The 15,536-nt window shown below is 42.9% G+C and overlaps 1 protein-coding gene across 4 annotated transcripts in view; it reads right to left on the bottom strand.

Moving 5' to 3' along the window:
* Positions 1–15,536, bottom strand: part of frmpd3 (FERM and PDZ domain containing 3) — a 222,631-nt gene that overhangs the window by 32,305 nt on the left and 174,790 nt on the right. For 3 of the 4 annotated variants that reach the window (XM_034181306.1, XM_034181307.1, XM_034181309.1), the window contains exons 2-5: positions 12,208–12,320; positions 11,939–12,093; positions 11,037–11,139; positions 10,716–10,761 (exon numbers count right to left, since the gene is read on the bottom strand). In XM_034181306.1, coding sequence (XP_034037197.1) covers positions 10,716–10,761; positions 11,037–11,139; positions 11,939–12,093; positions 12,208–12,248 — 345 coding nt within the window. In that variant the 5' untranslated portion in view covers positions 12,249–12,320. Of the gene's footprint in view, positions 1–10,715; positions 10,762–11,036; positions 11,140–11,938; positions 12,094–12,207; positions 12,321–15,536 lie in introns of those variants that run through there. The other variant, XM_034181308.1, reaches the window with a different exon arrangement.

The raw sequence follows: 15,536 nt of genomic DNA, 5'->3' as shown, positions 1-15,536 counted from the left end.
AAGTTGTGATTGAGGTTGCAACAAGCAGATTTTGCACTATTCCCAGTTTCTTCACTCACATCCACAGAAGCCACAAATTCTCTCAGAGCTGTCATGGGTGTCTTGGTGGCTTCCTTCTCTAGTCTCCTTCCACCATTGTCACTCAATTTTTGAGAACTTTCAACTTGACATAGAGTCTAAGACATATTCAGTAACTTGAAAATGTTCGTGTACCCATCGTCTGGCATGTCTCAGAAAAAACTGGCTGTAAAAGTGATGAATTAATCCTTATATTTAGAAATAAATGGCCCCAATCTCAACTTTTTTTGGAATGTGTTGTAGGCTATAAATGGAGAAATTTTTTGTATATTAACAAATTAAGTTGACCTCACAAAACATGAAATATCTTTGGTTCATCCTGTCTGCAATGAAATAGATGTCAAAGGAAATGTAAGTATCACTGCTTTGTTTTATTATTATTGTTTTGCATTTTTCATATCCTCAATTAATTTATTTCATTTATACTGTGCTGAATCACAACAAAGCTGCCTCAAGGTGCTTCACACGAGTAAGGTCTAACCTTACCAACCCCTAGAGCAAGTACACAGACAACCGTGGTAAGGAAAAACTCCCTCTGATGACATTGAGGAAGAAACCTCAAGCAGACCAGACTCAAAGGGTGACCCACTACTTAGACCATTCTAACAGTTACAAGATTTTGCAAAGTTTTACAAAGCTGAACAAACAGAAAATAGAAAATCAAACAACATAATGATATAAAGAAGATGAGAAGTCGACACATGCGTCAGCACCACAGGCAGGGGTCCTCTAGCAGTCCTCATGCAGTCAGTGGGTCAACTGACAGGGTCACTTTCAAATGCAGACTGTAATATGCAGCACCCGCCTCAGGCCTTCTACCTCACAGTCCGTCCAGGCCCTTCAGTTCGGATCCATCGGTTGTTTGTACCTCAGACAGAGAGAAAAAAAAGTAGAATCAGTTGGCCGGAAAAAAGTACACCTAAGGTATAATTCAACAGCAGTAAATCGACAGGAAAATAGAGAAATTACCATAATTATAAGGTGATCGCTGGCTACTAGCCCTAAGCTTCACTCACAGACCCAAAATTTAAGTTGAGGCCAAGACCTGTTCTGTTGCTGATAAAAAATGACTTTAAAAGGATAGGAAGCATAGAACCATACTATGCTAGTACTAGCCATACAAGAGGGAGAATAGATGAGTCTTAAGTCTAGGCTTGAAAGTCTCCACAGAATCTGACTGTTTTATTGATCTTTGAAGAACAAGATGAAGAGGATCATCTTTAACGTGGGTAGCCAACGAAAGCATGAAGTTTGTTTCCAGAAGGGCCCACGGCACGTGTCTCTCACTCCTCCCCAGCACTGTTGTTGAGAGTGCCAGTTGGGAGCATGGCTGCAATTGGGAAGCGAACCTGGATCGCTGGCGTCCCAGTCCAATGTGCAAATTTTTTTCTGCTTTGACGTTATAAGTGTTAAGAATGATTTTTTTGTTTTAAATTAAATGAAAATTAAAATATTTACAGTATATTTATATAGCACTTTTACTCTGTTAGTGCTTTACAATGAAACCTTACATTCACACAGACTGATCAGGGTGCTCTCGTGTAAACTGCTCAATTGCACACCAGGAACAACTTGGGGACTAAGGACTTTGTCCAGAGATCCCAGCTAATTTTCCAGTCTGACAGAGATTTGAACTAAAGATTCTCTGGTCACAAACCCACTGCTTTAAACAATGGATTTTAGCTCACGTAGCTTCAGTGCTGTCAAATTACAACGACATGGAACAATAATGCTGGAACTTGCACAGTAATATCTTTGTGTGTGACGCTGCACCATGGAGCTGTATATAAGAACTAGAGAGTGCAGTCCCATTGCTGCATACTAAACGAAAACGTCCCTTTATGGACAGTGGCATGACGTCTCCTAACGGGGCAAAATATTGATGAAGTTCCCGGATGTTAATGCATTTTCAATGGAGATTCGTGACTGAACACACTCAGAAAAATGCTCACAAAATACATGTTAAAATGCCATTTTGACCTGGATATCGAGCCAGTAAAATTAAATTACATTAAATTATGTCAGGAAAGTATTAAACCTACTCTGACACACACACACATTCCCAAATATTAGTGTTGAACGTTACACGGTTCTGCGCTGTTCAAGCTGCTGAGCTGAGGCGTCCTGCTGCAGCTGCTGTGTTCAACGCAGGGCAGCTCCTAAAACCATTACAATATATATATATATATATATACACAAGGTCTATTAGAAAAGTATCCGACCTTATTATTTTTTTCAAAAACCATATGGATTTGAATCACGTGTTGCACCTTCAAATAATGAGATTATAATGACCCGCGCTGTGCCGCTCACAGGCACACCCACACAGAGATGTGTACCCACACCATTGAGTTCATGAATGAAACTCGGTCAATATAGGATAACTGTGTAAAAATATAATACATATACATATATACGAGGTCTATTAGAAAAGTATCCGACCTTATTATTTTTTTCAAAAACCATATGGATTTGAATCACGTGTGATTGCGTCAGACAAGCTTGAACCCTCGTGCTCATGCGTGAGTTTTTCCACGCCTGTCGGTTGTGTCATTCGCCTGTGAGCAGGCTTTGAGTGAGGAGTGGTCCAGCCCCCTCGTTGGATTTTCATTGCCAGGAAATGGCGGAATGATTTGGGCTTTTTTTCCTGGACATGCCAAAACATGTCCCGTGAGGCTTCATCACGGCGTTGCTGTGCGCCATGCGGCACCACTGTGACGCGCGAAGCCTCCTCTCCTCTTTCAATCAATCAATCAATCAATCAATTTTTTTATATAGCGCCAAATCACAACAAACAGTTGCCCCAAGGCGCTTTATATTGTAAGGCAAGGCCATACAATAATTATGTAAAACCCCAACGATCAAAACGACCCCCTGTGAGCAAGCACTTGGCTACAGTGGGAAGGAAAAACTCCCTTTTAACAGGAAGAAACCTCCAGCAGAACCAGGCTCAGGGAGGGGCAGTCTTCTGCTGGGACTGGTTGGGGCTGAGGGAGAGAACCAGGAAAAAGACATGCTGTGGAGGGGAGAAGAGATCAATCACTAATGATTAAATGCAGAGTGGTGCATACAGAGCAAAAAGAGAAAGAAACAGTGCATCATGGGAACCCCTCAGCAGTCTACGTCTATAGCAGCATAACTAAGGGATGGTTCAGGGTCACCTGATCCAGCCCTAACTATAAGCTTTAGCAAAAAGGAAAGTTTTAAGCCTAATCTTAAAAGTAGAGAGGGTGTCTGTCTCCCTGATCTGAATTGGGAGCTGGTTCCACAGGAGAGGAGCCTGAAAGCTGAAGGCTCTGCCTCCCATTCTACTCTTACAAACCCTAGGAACTACAAGTAAGCCTGGAGTCTGAGAGCGAAGCGCTCTATTGGGGTGATATGGTACTACGAGGTCCCTAAGATAAGATGGGACCTGATTATTCAAAACCTTATAAGTAAGAAGAAGAATTTTAAATTCTATTCTAGAATTAACAGGAAGCCAATGAAGAGAGGCCAATATGGGTGAGATATGCTCTCTCCTTCTAGTCCCCGTCAGTACTCTAGCTGCAGCATTTTGAATTAACTGAAGGCTTTTTAGGGAACTTTTAGGACAACCTGATAATAATGAATTACAATAGTCCAGCCTAGAGGAAATAAATGCATGAATTAGTTTTTCAGCATCACTCTGAGACAAGACCTTTCTGATTTTAGAGATATTGCGTAAATGCAAAAAAGCAGTCCTACATATTTGTTAAATATGCGCTTTGAATGACATATCCTGATCAAAAATGACTCCAAGATTTCTCACAGTATTACTAAAGGTCAGGGTAATGCCATCCAGAGTAAGGATCTGGTTAGACACCATGTTTCTAAGATTTGTGGGGCCAAGTACAATAACTTCAGTTTTATCTGAGTTTAAAAGCAGGAAATTAGAGGTCATCCATGTCTTTATGTCTGTAAGACAATCCTGCAGTTTAGCTAATTGGTGTGTGTCCTCTGGCTTCATGGATAGATAAAGCTGGGTATCATCTGCGTAACAATGAAAATTTAAGCAATACCGTCTAATAATACTGCCTAAGGGAAGCATGTATAAAGTGAAGAGTTTTCCATGACAAAAACTCCTGTAACAGTGGAATGTGCCGTTCATTTCCAAACTGAACGCTGTGTTTTATCCGTGACATAGTCTGACTAGCACAGGAATTGTGAAAAGACGTGGACATCAGCACTTTTTTGGCACATTGAGACAGACGTGCGGAGGAATTCCGCGCGTCGCGGTGGTGCCGCATGGTGCACAGCAACGCCATGATGAAGCCTCACGGGACATGTTCTGGCATGTCCAGGCACATCCACAATTTCTCGGATAATCACTCGATGGAAAAACCACTGACAGCTGTCTGAATGCCATCTCAAAGCCATCCTGTGAGACCAAAACGGAGGTGGTTTTGTCTCGCTCCAGTAGCGAATCCATCGTGACGTGCGAAGCCTCCGCTCGGCTTTCCATGACAAAATCTCTTGTTAAAAGTGAAATCTGCCAGAAAATGGTTGATGTCCAGCTCTTGTGTTAACCAGAGAAATGGCACACGATGGTCACGGATTCAGACAGCCATCCGTTTAGAAATGAAATGGTCGTTCAGCGTGTCGATGGCGGCTTCGGAGCGCGGCGCACCCCACAGCCGCTGGGGGCCGTGTTTAAAGCGACAGTAACACTCCTTATTCTCTACCAAGCCCGTAACATTTTCACCGAACGCCAGATAAATTTTTCTAATGGTTTCCAGCTGCCAGTCTCTAACAGTTTCTGAAAAAATTCTGATAGAAAAAGCCCAAATAATTCCTCTATTTCCTGACAATGAAAATCCGACAAGGGGGCTGGACCACTCCTCACTCAAAGCCTGCTCACAGGTGAATGACGCAACCGACAGGCGTGGAAAAACTCATGCATGCGCACGAGGGTTCAAGCTTGTCTGACGCAATCACACGTGATTCAAATCCATATGGTTTTTGAAAAAAACAATAAGGTCGGATACTTTTCTAATAGACCTCGTATATATATATATATATATATATATATATATATATATATATATATATATATATATATATATATATATATATATATATACGTGGTCTATTAGATAATAAACCGACCCTTTTATTTATTTTTTTAACTATATGGATTTGAATGACGTGTGATTACACCAATCAGGCTTGAACCGTCGTGTGCATGCGTGAGGTTTTTCACGCGTGTCGGTGACGTCATTTCCCTGTGGGCAGGCCTTGAGTGAGATGTGATCCCACCCTCTCGGCTGAATTCCTTTGTTTCACACGCTGCTCGAGACGGTGCGCGTTGCTTTATCAAAATTTTTTCTTGACCTGTGAGGAATATCCGAGTGGACACTATTTGAGGATTAAGCTGGTTTTCGGTGAAAAGTTTAACGGCTGATGAGAGATTATGGGGTGTTTCTGTTGGTGTAAGGACTTCCCACGGAGTGGGACGTCCTGCAGCGCTTCCAGGCGCCGTCGTCGGCCTGTTTCGACCTGAAAACATCCTAATTTAAGGCTTAATTCACCCAGGACGTCGTGAGAGAACAGAGAAGATTCAGAAGAGGCCGGCATGAGGACTTTATGCACAGATTTGCCGAGTCGTTTCTGTGACGACTCGGCAAATCTGTGTGCGCCGCAACAGGAAAAACACCTCCGTGTTGAAAACCATTTGTAAAATTCAGGCGGCTTTTGATGGCTTTCAACAAGTGAGTAACTGAGAAATTGTTTAACAGCTTGGGCATGTTCCAACTTGCCCGTTAAGGTTTCCAACGGAGGTGTTTTTCCTGTCGCGACCCCCCACGGTTGGGTCCGGCCCGACATGCGACTCTGCCCGCATGTTCTTTCATTACAAAATGTCCGTTAACAATGGAATGTCCGAATAAACTCCTCATGCCGACTTCTTCTGAAAGATCTCTGTTCTCTGACGACTTCCTGGATCAACAGAGCCTGAAATGTGAAAGTTTTCAACTTGAAACGGTGAGACGGTGCCGCCTCGAAGCGCAGATCGCCGTCAGGCGCCGTGGGCTGTCTTTACGGCGACTCTACCAGACCAAAATCTCTCATCACCTGTTAAAATTTTTACCGAAAACCAGCTGAATTTATCGAATGGTGTCCACTCAGTTGTGCCTTACAGTTTTGAAAAAAATTTGATCAAACAAAGCAGCAGTCTCTGAGCCATTCCTAAACAATGAAAAAACGATGAGAGGGTGGGCCACTCCTCACTCAAAGACTGCCCACAGGCGAATGACATAACCGACAGGCGTGAAAAAACTCTCACATGCGCACAAGGGTTCAAGCATGTCTGATGTAATCACACGTGATTCAAATCCATATGGTTTTTGAAAAAAATAATAAGGTCGGATACTTTTCTAATAGACCTCGTATATATGTATATGTATTATATTTTTACACAGTTATCCTATATTGACCGAGTTTCATTCATGAACTCAATGGTGTGGGTACACATCTCTGTGTGGGTGTGCCTGTGAGCCGCACAGCGCGGGTCATTATAATCTCATTATTTGAAGGTGCAAATTAAAAAAAAAAAATCCCCAGTGTTGTTGAACAATTTTAATCACTAACGACAAGTATTTTAACTAGACATTGGTCTAGCAGTGGAAAATATCAACTAGACATAAGTGAAGAGTTAATGGTCCATGTCCTCGGGCGACACAGGGCAGGAAACATACAGCTGTTTATCATCCAAATATCACAGACTTCTTCTTCTTCTTTGTCTTTCGGCTGTTCTCATTAGGGGTCGCCACAGCAGATCAATCATTTCCATCTCACCCTGTCCTCTGTATCTTCCTCTGTCACACCAACCACCTGCACGTCCTCCCTCAGCACATCCATAAACCTCCTCTTTGGCCTCCCTCTTCTCCTCCTGCCTGGTGGCTCCATCCTCAGCATCCTTCTCCATATATACCCTGGGCCCCTCCTCTGCACATGTCCAAACCATCTCAGTCTCACCTCTCTGACTTTGTCTCCAAACCGTCCCACCTGAGCTGTCCCTCTGATATGTTCATTCCTAATCTTGTCCATTCTTGTCACTCCCAAAGAGAATCTCAACCTCTTCAGCTCTGCCACCTCCAGCTCTGCCTCCTGTCTTTTTGTTAGTGGCACCGTCTAAGCCGTACAACATAGCTGGTCTCACTACTGTCTTGTAAACTTTCTCCTTCACTCTTGCTGATATTCTTTGGTCACAAATCACTCCTGCCACCTTTCTCCACCCACTCCACCCTGCCTGCACTCTCTTCTTCACCTCTTTACCACACTCTCCATTACTTTGAACAATTGACCCCAAATATTTAAACTCATCTACTTTCACCACTTCTACTCCTTGTAACTGCACTATTCCACTGGCCTCCCTCCCATTCACACACATGTACTCAGTCTTACTTCTACTGACTTTCATTCCCTTTCTCTCCAAAGCATATCTCCACCTCTCCAGACTAGACTCAACCTGCTCTCTACTCTCACTACAGATCACAATGTCATTTGCAAACATCAGAGTCCATGGGGATTCCTGTCTGTTCTCATCCGTCAACCTGTCCATCACCACTGCAAACAAGAAAGGATTCAGAGCTGATCCTTGGTGTAATCCCACCTCCACCTTGAATGAGTCTGTCATTCCAACTGCGCATCTCACTGCTGTCACACTATTCTTGTACATGTCCTGCACTACCCTAACATACTTCTCTGCCACTCCAGACTTCCTCATACAATACCACAGTTCTTCTCTTAGCAACCTATCATAAGCTTTTTCTAAGTCCACAAACACACAATGTAACTCTTTCTGGCCTTTTCTGTACTTCTCCAACAGTATTCTCAGAGCAAACATTGCATCTGTAGTGCTCTTTTTCGGCATGAAACCATATTGCTGCTCACAGATCTTCACTTGTTTTCTAAGCCTAGTTTCTACTACTCCTTCCCATAACTCCATGCTGTGGCTGATCAACTTTATGCCTCTGTAGTTACTGCAGCTCTGCACATCACCCTTGTTCTTGAAAATAGGAACCAGCACATTTCGTCTCCACTCCTCAGGCATCCTCTCACTTTCCAAGATTTTATTAAACAATCTGGTTAGAAACTCTACTGCCATCTCTCCTAGACATTTCCATGCCTCCACTGGAATGTCAATCAATCAATCAATCAATCAATCAATTTTATTTATATAGCGCCAAATCACAACAAACAGTTGCCCCAAGGTGCTTTATATTGTAAGGCAAGGCCACACAATAATTACGTAAAAACCCCAACGGTCAAAACGACCCCCTGTGAGCAAGCACTTGGCGACAGTGGGAAGGAAAAACTCCCTTTTAACAGGAAGAAACCTCCAGCAGAACCAGGCTCAGGGAGGGGCAGTCTTCTGCTGGGCCTGGGAATGTCATATGGACCAACTGCCTTTCCACTCTTCATCCTCTTCATAGCAGCCCTCACTTCTTCCTTACTAATCTCTTGTACTTCCTGATTTACTCTCACCACATCATCCAGCCTTTTCTCTCGCTCATTTTCTTTATTCATCAGTTCTTCAAAATATTCCCTCCACCTTCTCAGCACACACTCCTCACTTGTCAGCACATTACCATGTGCATCTTTTACCACCCTAACCTGCTGCACATCCTTTGCAGCTCTGTCCCTTTGTCTGGCGAGTCAGTACAAGTCCTTTTCTCCTTCCTTACTATTCAACTTCTTGTACAGTTCACAATATGCCTTTTCCTTCGCTTTTGCCACTTCTCTTTTTGCCTTACGCCGCATCTCCTTGTACTCCTGTCTACTTTCTTCATCTCTCTGACTATCCCAAAACTTTTTCGCCAACCTCTTTCTCCTTATGCTTTCCTGGACCTCTTCATTCCACCAATGTCTCCTTGTCTTCCTTCCACTGTCCAGATGTCATACACAGTACTGTCCTAGCTGTCTCCCTCACCACATCTGCAGTACTTTTCCAGTTGTCCCAAATTGCTTCCCCTCCAACCAGTGCTTCTTTCACCTGCTCGCTAAATTTCACACAACAGTCTTCCTCCTTCAGCTTCCACCATCTGATCCTTTGTTGAGCTCTCACTCTATTCTTCTTCACCTCTAAAGTCATTCTACAAACACCCATCCTATGCTGTCTAGCGACACTCTCTCCTGTCACTACCTTACAGTCTGTGATTTCTTTTAGCTTGCATCTCCTATAAAGAATGTAGTCCACCTGTGTGCACCTTCCTCCACTCTTATATGTTACCCTGTGCTCCTCCCTTTTCTTAAAGTAGGTATTCACCACAGCCATTTCCATCTTTTTTACAAAATCAACTACCATCTGTCCTTCCCCATTCTTATCCTTGATAGCATATCTACACATTACTTCCTCATCACCTCTGTTCCCTTCACCAACATGGCCATTGAAGTCCGCTCCTATCACCACTATTTCATGCTTGGGCACAATCTATGCCTGTCATGATTAGTTATTTGATTTCTTTTCTTTCTTTCTTTTATTACTTTGATGATTTCTTCCCTTCTATTCTCACTCATATCTCACTGGGACAATTCTAAAAATGATCATTTATACAAGTGTTGTGGAATCATCAGCAAGCTTATATATACTATATATATATATATATGTGTGTGTGTGTGTGTGTGTGTGTATTGGTACCGTATCATGAACAAAAGTGGATACATAACAAAAGCCATGATGGATAACACAGAAATAGTGATTTTTTTTTTAAACAGTTGCACTAAAAGAATAAAACACCACTTAAATGGCTCCAGGACAGTTAGTTTCCCCTGCAATGACAACATTTATTACACACAGCTCTGTGAGCTTCAGCCCAATATAAGTAATCTAGCTCATAGCAACAATGCCTAAAACTCCAAAACTATGCACAAGTAGACCTAATAAATGTCTTAAAATAGTTCTTCTAACACAAAATACAACATGTGGCTACACATGCAGAGTTAATAAGCCACTTATTATTATTATTATTGTTATATTTGCCAATATGTTGGAATAAGGGAGAGAACTCTTCAAATTATTGTTCATTACTTCCCATTTCAATCATACTCACAGATGAAATTCACAGGCGTGCGCCTCATTATAGATCAATAGAAAAGAGAGTTCAGGAGCGGAACACTGGACTGGTAATATGGCGGCCGGTTTGCTTTAAAAATATTGGCCAATGAGCTATCCAGTAATATATAGAGATCAGTGGCTTTTACATTGAAATGCTTTTATTGTGAAGTGCCTTGAGGAAAACAAGTTATTTAACTTTAGTACCAGCAGCATCAGAGACCAAGACTTAACATCACTGTTATATTTACTGATGTCAAACGTGTAGAGGAGATGTTTAACTGACCGCTATTCTCACAACGCACTCTCACAGAGGTTTATTTTTCTTTTTTTTTCCCTTCATGCACCAAAGGAGAGTTTTGCTTCATCCAGGCATCAAAATTGTCACCATTATAAGTGACTGATACTCGCCATGATACGAGGGAGAGACGGGGCTTTTCTTCATTTGTGGGACCCTATACAACGTGCACAGTGAGTGTATAGGGAAGTCCGACTCTGATGAGGCGGATTAAGGAAAAGGAAAGATACTAAGATGGCTGATTAGTAAAAGAATCTTCCATTGTACTACCTGATGGGGCTGCAGCACAGTGAGAACTATAGTGTCTTTGCACCGTCTATGGAAAGAGAAAACAGTGAAGTGGGTTAGTCAACACTGTGGACAATTTGGTGTTGGAAGAGTTTTTCTAGAAGAACTATTTCCTCATTTTTTCTGCAAAAGCATGCATTCATCTTCACATTTGCATTAATGTAACACATGCACAGTTTGTTCCCATGAGAGCCCATGTTGCCTGTGTCCCCTTTGCCTTCACGTTCCTGTGCTAGAAGTGGGTCCCCTGGCCTGTGCCCACCCCCACCCCGCCCTCTCTCCTGGGACAGTAAAGGATGTTACCTTACAAGGTCTATGACTCTCTCTCGGGGCGCGTCGCTCACCAATTCCTCATTAATGGCCAAGATCTGGTCTCCAGGAAGAATCTTGCCAATAGAGGGGCCGTCTGAAAACACACAGAGTCAAGGTGAAGAATTGGTCCACATAATTGAGAGATCAGTAAGAATGCTGTCTTCCATTTAGACCCATGAAATAGCATCTGTGGGACTGAAGACAGTAATGGACAAGTCAATCTGACATTTGACCCCTATGACCTTGGTCTTCATCCAAGTGACGGGTGACTTTGCCAGGGCATTTCTGGAATCCACCTATGTATGTCATATTTGTGTCCAAATTGGGTTGAAAATCCAATTCCTTGAACTTGACCTTTGACAAAAATACATTTATTTTTTATAGCAAGTTTGAGGGCCAACCTTCCTTGACAAATTTTGGACAGAATTCAGCTAAAGAACCTGAGAAGAGTAGGCCAACAAATCAATAGGCAGACATGACCTTAAACTCCAATGATTGACCTCTGGCAAGTTTGACCTCACCTGGGTAATTGCAAAATCTTGCTCCATATGTGTACCAATGTTCAAATTGGAGTGAAAAACTCAGGTTTGACCATTGACCCCAAGTCTTTGGGGTCAACTGACCCCACTGACTGATCTTTGATAAATCTGATGTCGCCTTGACATCCCCCCCACCCCACTACACACAACGACTGAAAATTGTTTATAGTTTGTTTGTATTGCTTCGATGTATGGTAATTGTGATGTATAAAAATGTACAACACTTTGAAATGCATAATTTGCACCAGAAAGCAATGTCCAAATAAAGTTACATACGGAATTGTAGTGCTGTCATGTTCCTTGCATTCTCTCTGCGACTCTCACACACACACACACACACACACACACACTAACCGACAGAGACGGAGCGTACGATGACAGGCCTCTGACTGCCCGCAATGAAGCCGAAGCCTTGAGTAGGGTGACGCTGGATGGTGACCTGTCGAGGTGAGGCAGGACTTAGGGTGCCACTGTCCATAACATCGTGGCCCTCCTCTAACATTGCAGGGCTGCAAAGTCAAGATATGCACATAAGCAAGGAAGAAAAATCCACAGGAATTATTAAGGAAGGAGGAAAATGCTTTTCTGCTTTACAGAGAAATCTTCTTCTGTTGCGTGCGTACCTGTCACACGTGTTCTTGTGTCCATCCTGGACCTTGGCCATCCCCTGAGAGGAGGGAGCCACATGGGACAGCGCCGCTCTGGAAAGGCTGTTTTCTGTTTCACAGTCATTCACCTGTGGAGTAGAAAACAGGATTGAATCAAAGAAACTGGATTTTTTAGTTTCTTTGGAAGAAAAAAATGTGTGTTGCTTTACTCAAATGAACTGACGTTCACACAATCTAGTCAACTTTAGGTCTGAAATAGGTGCAATTACCTATGAAGTGGATCAGAATACAGAAGCAGAACCCAGATTTTTTTTTCTCACTAATTGCAAAAAATAGCACATTATTTGGTCACATTTTTAGAACATGTAGAACTACATATGTAGCTATACATCTCTATAGTATAGCTATATGTATAGCTATCAATAACTATACAGTACATATAGTTGAAAACAGTACATCTTGAAAATATGACAAAGCAATGTGCTATTTTTTGCAATTAGTGAGAAAAAAAAGTGTGTTAGATATAGAACTATATCTACAGCTATGGATAGCCATACAGTAAGACATGAAGGACCAGGACCCTAAAAATTTGGACCTTTGTTCTACAGATATAAAACTATACTTTTTGTTATCCATAGGTATAGAACAAAGGTTCAAGTCTTTAGGGACCTGGTGCTTCCTTGACTCTATGATTGTGGGACTTGGATGGTAACAGAGGTGCATGTATTGTTGAGTTTTCATTACAGATTTGCACAAGAGTTTTGCAATATTTTCAGAATGAAAAAGAGAAGTCACACCTGATTTTACAATTTCAAATTCTTTTTCAAAAGGATGAGGATGCCAATACTGTTGAGGCTGTAGCAGGATGCTTCGAGTGGAGCACAAACCGGCAACTATAGACAGCAGACACTGTCTGCTTGTAACATCCTCCATTCACATGAATCCACAGCTGCTCGTCGTCACTCACACTTTAATTTGACTGCAACTCAGCATCGAGATTTGTGCAGTTATTTCTTTCCAAAAAATTGTTTTTTGGTTCTGCCTTCTGTTTATCGTGTTTTAATTATTCTGAGTTGCTCTGCATCGGTTGGCATTCATGTTTTTAGTGTTCTTCAATGTTCCTCCTCTTCCATTGCTGTCTTTTTATTTACTGTCTTCAGGTCAGCTTGAATTCCTTCACTGGCCTGTTTATTGTGAGCACCATTAATATCCTCATCACGTGCTCAGCGTGTCTGCTATGCTGTAATCTGGGTTAAATCCTGCAAAAACCCTGACAGTATCAGGTATGATGTGGATTTCGGGAGGTGGTGGTCTCATATCAGTGGGTTTATGCCGAGAGGATCCTAGTTTGAGTCCCAGTGGGGCAGACAACTCACTATCTCCTTGACCAGATCCTTAATCCCGAGGTTTCCCTCAGTGAACAGCTGAGCGCTTTGCATGACAGCACACTGACACTGGTGTGTGAATGGATAAACATAAGGCATCATTGTAATCCACTTTACACGAACTATGACCTGCACTGATGAATGGTGATGAGACATGTGCAGTGAAGGGAGTGCAGAAGGATGAGCTGGATGTGTCAGAAAACAGAATATTGAGATGATGAAAAGATTGGCTCAACCTGGAATTTCAACTATGATTTTTGTTTCAGATTTGCAACAAGATATACAGCTGAGACATTTTAAATGTATTGTATGTTGTATGCTATATTGTATGTTATATTTTCATCTCTGCTTGTTTGTCTATTTGTTTGTGTGAACAGCCTGGAGCACACAATTTCTCAGATATAGTTGAAAATTTTACTGAAAACTCATTTCCTGATAGGCAAGAACTGATTCACTCTTCAAGGTCATAGGTCAAAGTCAGGAAAAATCTTGGAAAATTAGAAAAATCCCTAACATTGAATGAATTTTTAAAAATTCATAACTGTCAAAAAATATCAAATTTCTTTCATATTTGAGAGCGTTATGTAGGATGGTATCCTTTATCGACTAACAAAGTTGATCTGGAACTGATTCGGATTGTGGATTTTGTAGACATTTGAAATTTAATATTGAAATCAATATATTTTAAGGACTTTTGGTCAGTACCAGGGTGCTTCTGGCGGACCATGAGGCACCTCAGGATGGGAAAATGGGGAACCATCCAAGCTGTCTACAGTAAGGATGGGACTCTGTTGACATCAACTGAGGATGTAATCCGACGCTGGAAGGAACACTTTGAGGAACCGGAGCGCCGTCTATAGTAGGGGCAGAGCTGGAAGCTGATGGAGGATTTTCATCAGTTTCTCTGGTGGAAGTCACTGAGGTAGTCAAACAACTCCGCAGTGGCAAGGCCCCGGGGGTTGATGAGATCCGTCCAGAAATGCTGAAGGCTCTGGGTGTGGAGTGATTGTCTTGGATGAGACGTCTCTTCAACATTGCGTTGAGGTCTGGGACAGTGCATAAGGAGTGGCAAACTGGGGTGGTGGTCCCCATATTTAAAAAGGGGGACCAGAGAATGTGTGCCAACTACAGGGGCTTCACACTACTCAGCCTCCCTGGTAAAGTCCACTCCAGGGTGCTGGAAAAGAGGATAGGCCAATAGTCGAACCTCTGACTGTGAAGAGGAACAATGTGGGTTCCATCCTAGTTGTGGAACAACTGACCAGCTCTTTACTCTCACAAGGATCCTGGAGGGTGCCTGGGAGTATGCCCACCCAGTCTACATGTGTTTGTGGACTTGGAGAAGCCGTATGATCGGGTACCCCGGGAGATACTGTGGGAGGTTCTGCGGGAGTATGGAGTGAGGAGGTCCCTTCTCAGGGCCATCCAATCTCTGTACTCGCAAAGCACGAGCTGTGTTCGGGTGCTCGGCAGTAAGTCGGACTCCTTTCCGGTGGAGGTTGGCCTCCGCCAGGGCTGCGCCTTGTCACTAATCATGTTTGTGATATTCATGGACAGGATATCAAGGAGTAGTCGGGGGAGGAGGGTTTCCGGTTTGGTGGGCTCAGGGTCTCATCACTGCTTTTTGCAGATGATGTGGTCCTGTTGGCTTCATCGGCCGGTAACCTGCAACACTCACAGGATTGGTTCACAGCCATGTGTGAAGTGGCTGGGATGAGGATCAGCACCTCTAAATCTGAGGCCATGGTTCTCAGCAGGAAACCGATGGATTGCCTACTCCGGGTAGGGAATATGGCCTTGCCCCAAGTGAAGGAGTTCAAGTACCTCAGGGTCTTGTTCACGAGTGAGGGGACGATGGAGCGTGAGATTTGCCAGAGAATCGGTGCAGCAGGTGCGGTATTGCATTCGCTCTACCGTACTGTTGTCACGAAAAGGGAGCTGACCCAAAAGGCAAAGCTC

The sequence above is a fragment of the Thalassophryne amazonica genome, chromosome 11 (genome assembly GCF_902500255.1).
Source record: "Thalassophryne amazonica chromosome 11, fThaAma1.1, whole genome shotgun sequence".
NCBI lineage: Eukaryota > Metazoa > Chordata > Actinopteri > Batrachoidiformes > Batrachoididae > Thalassophryne > Thalassophryne amazonica.
Note: the sequence above shows the minus strand (reverse complement) of the source record. Positions and strands in the feature narration are given on the sequence as shown.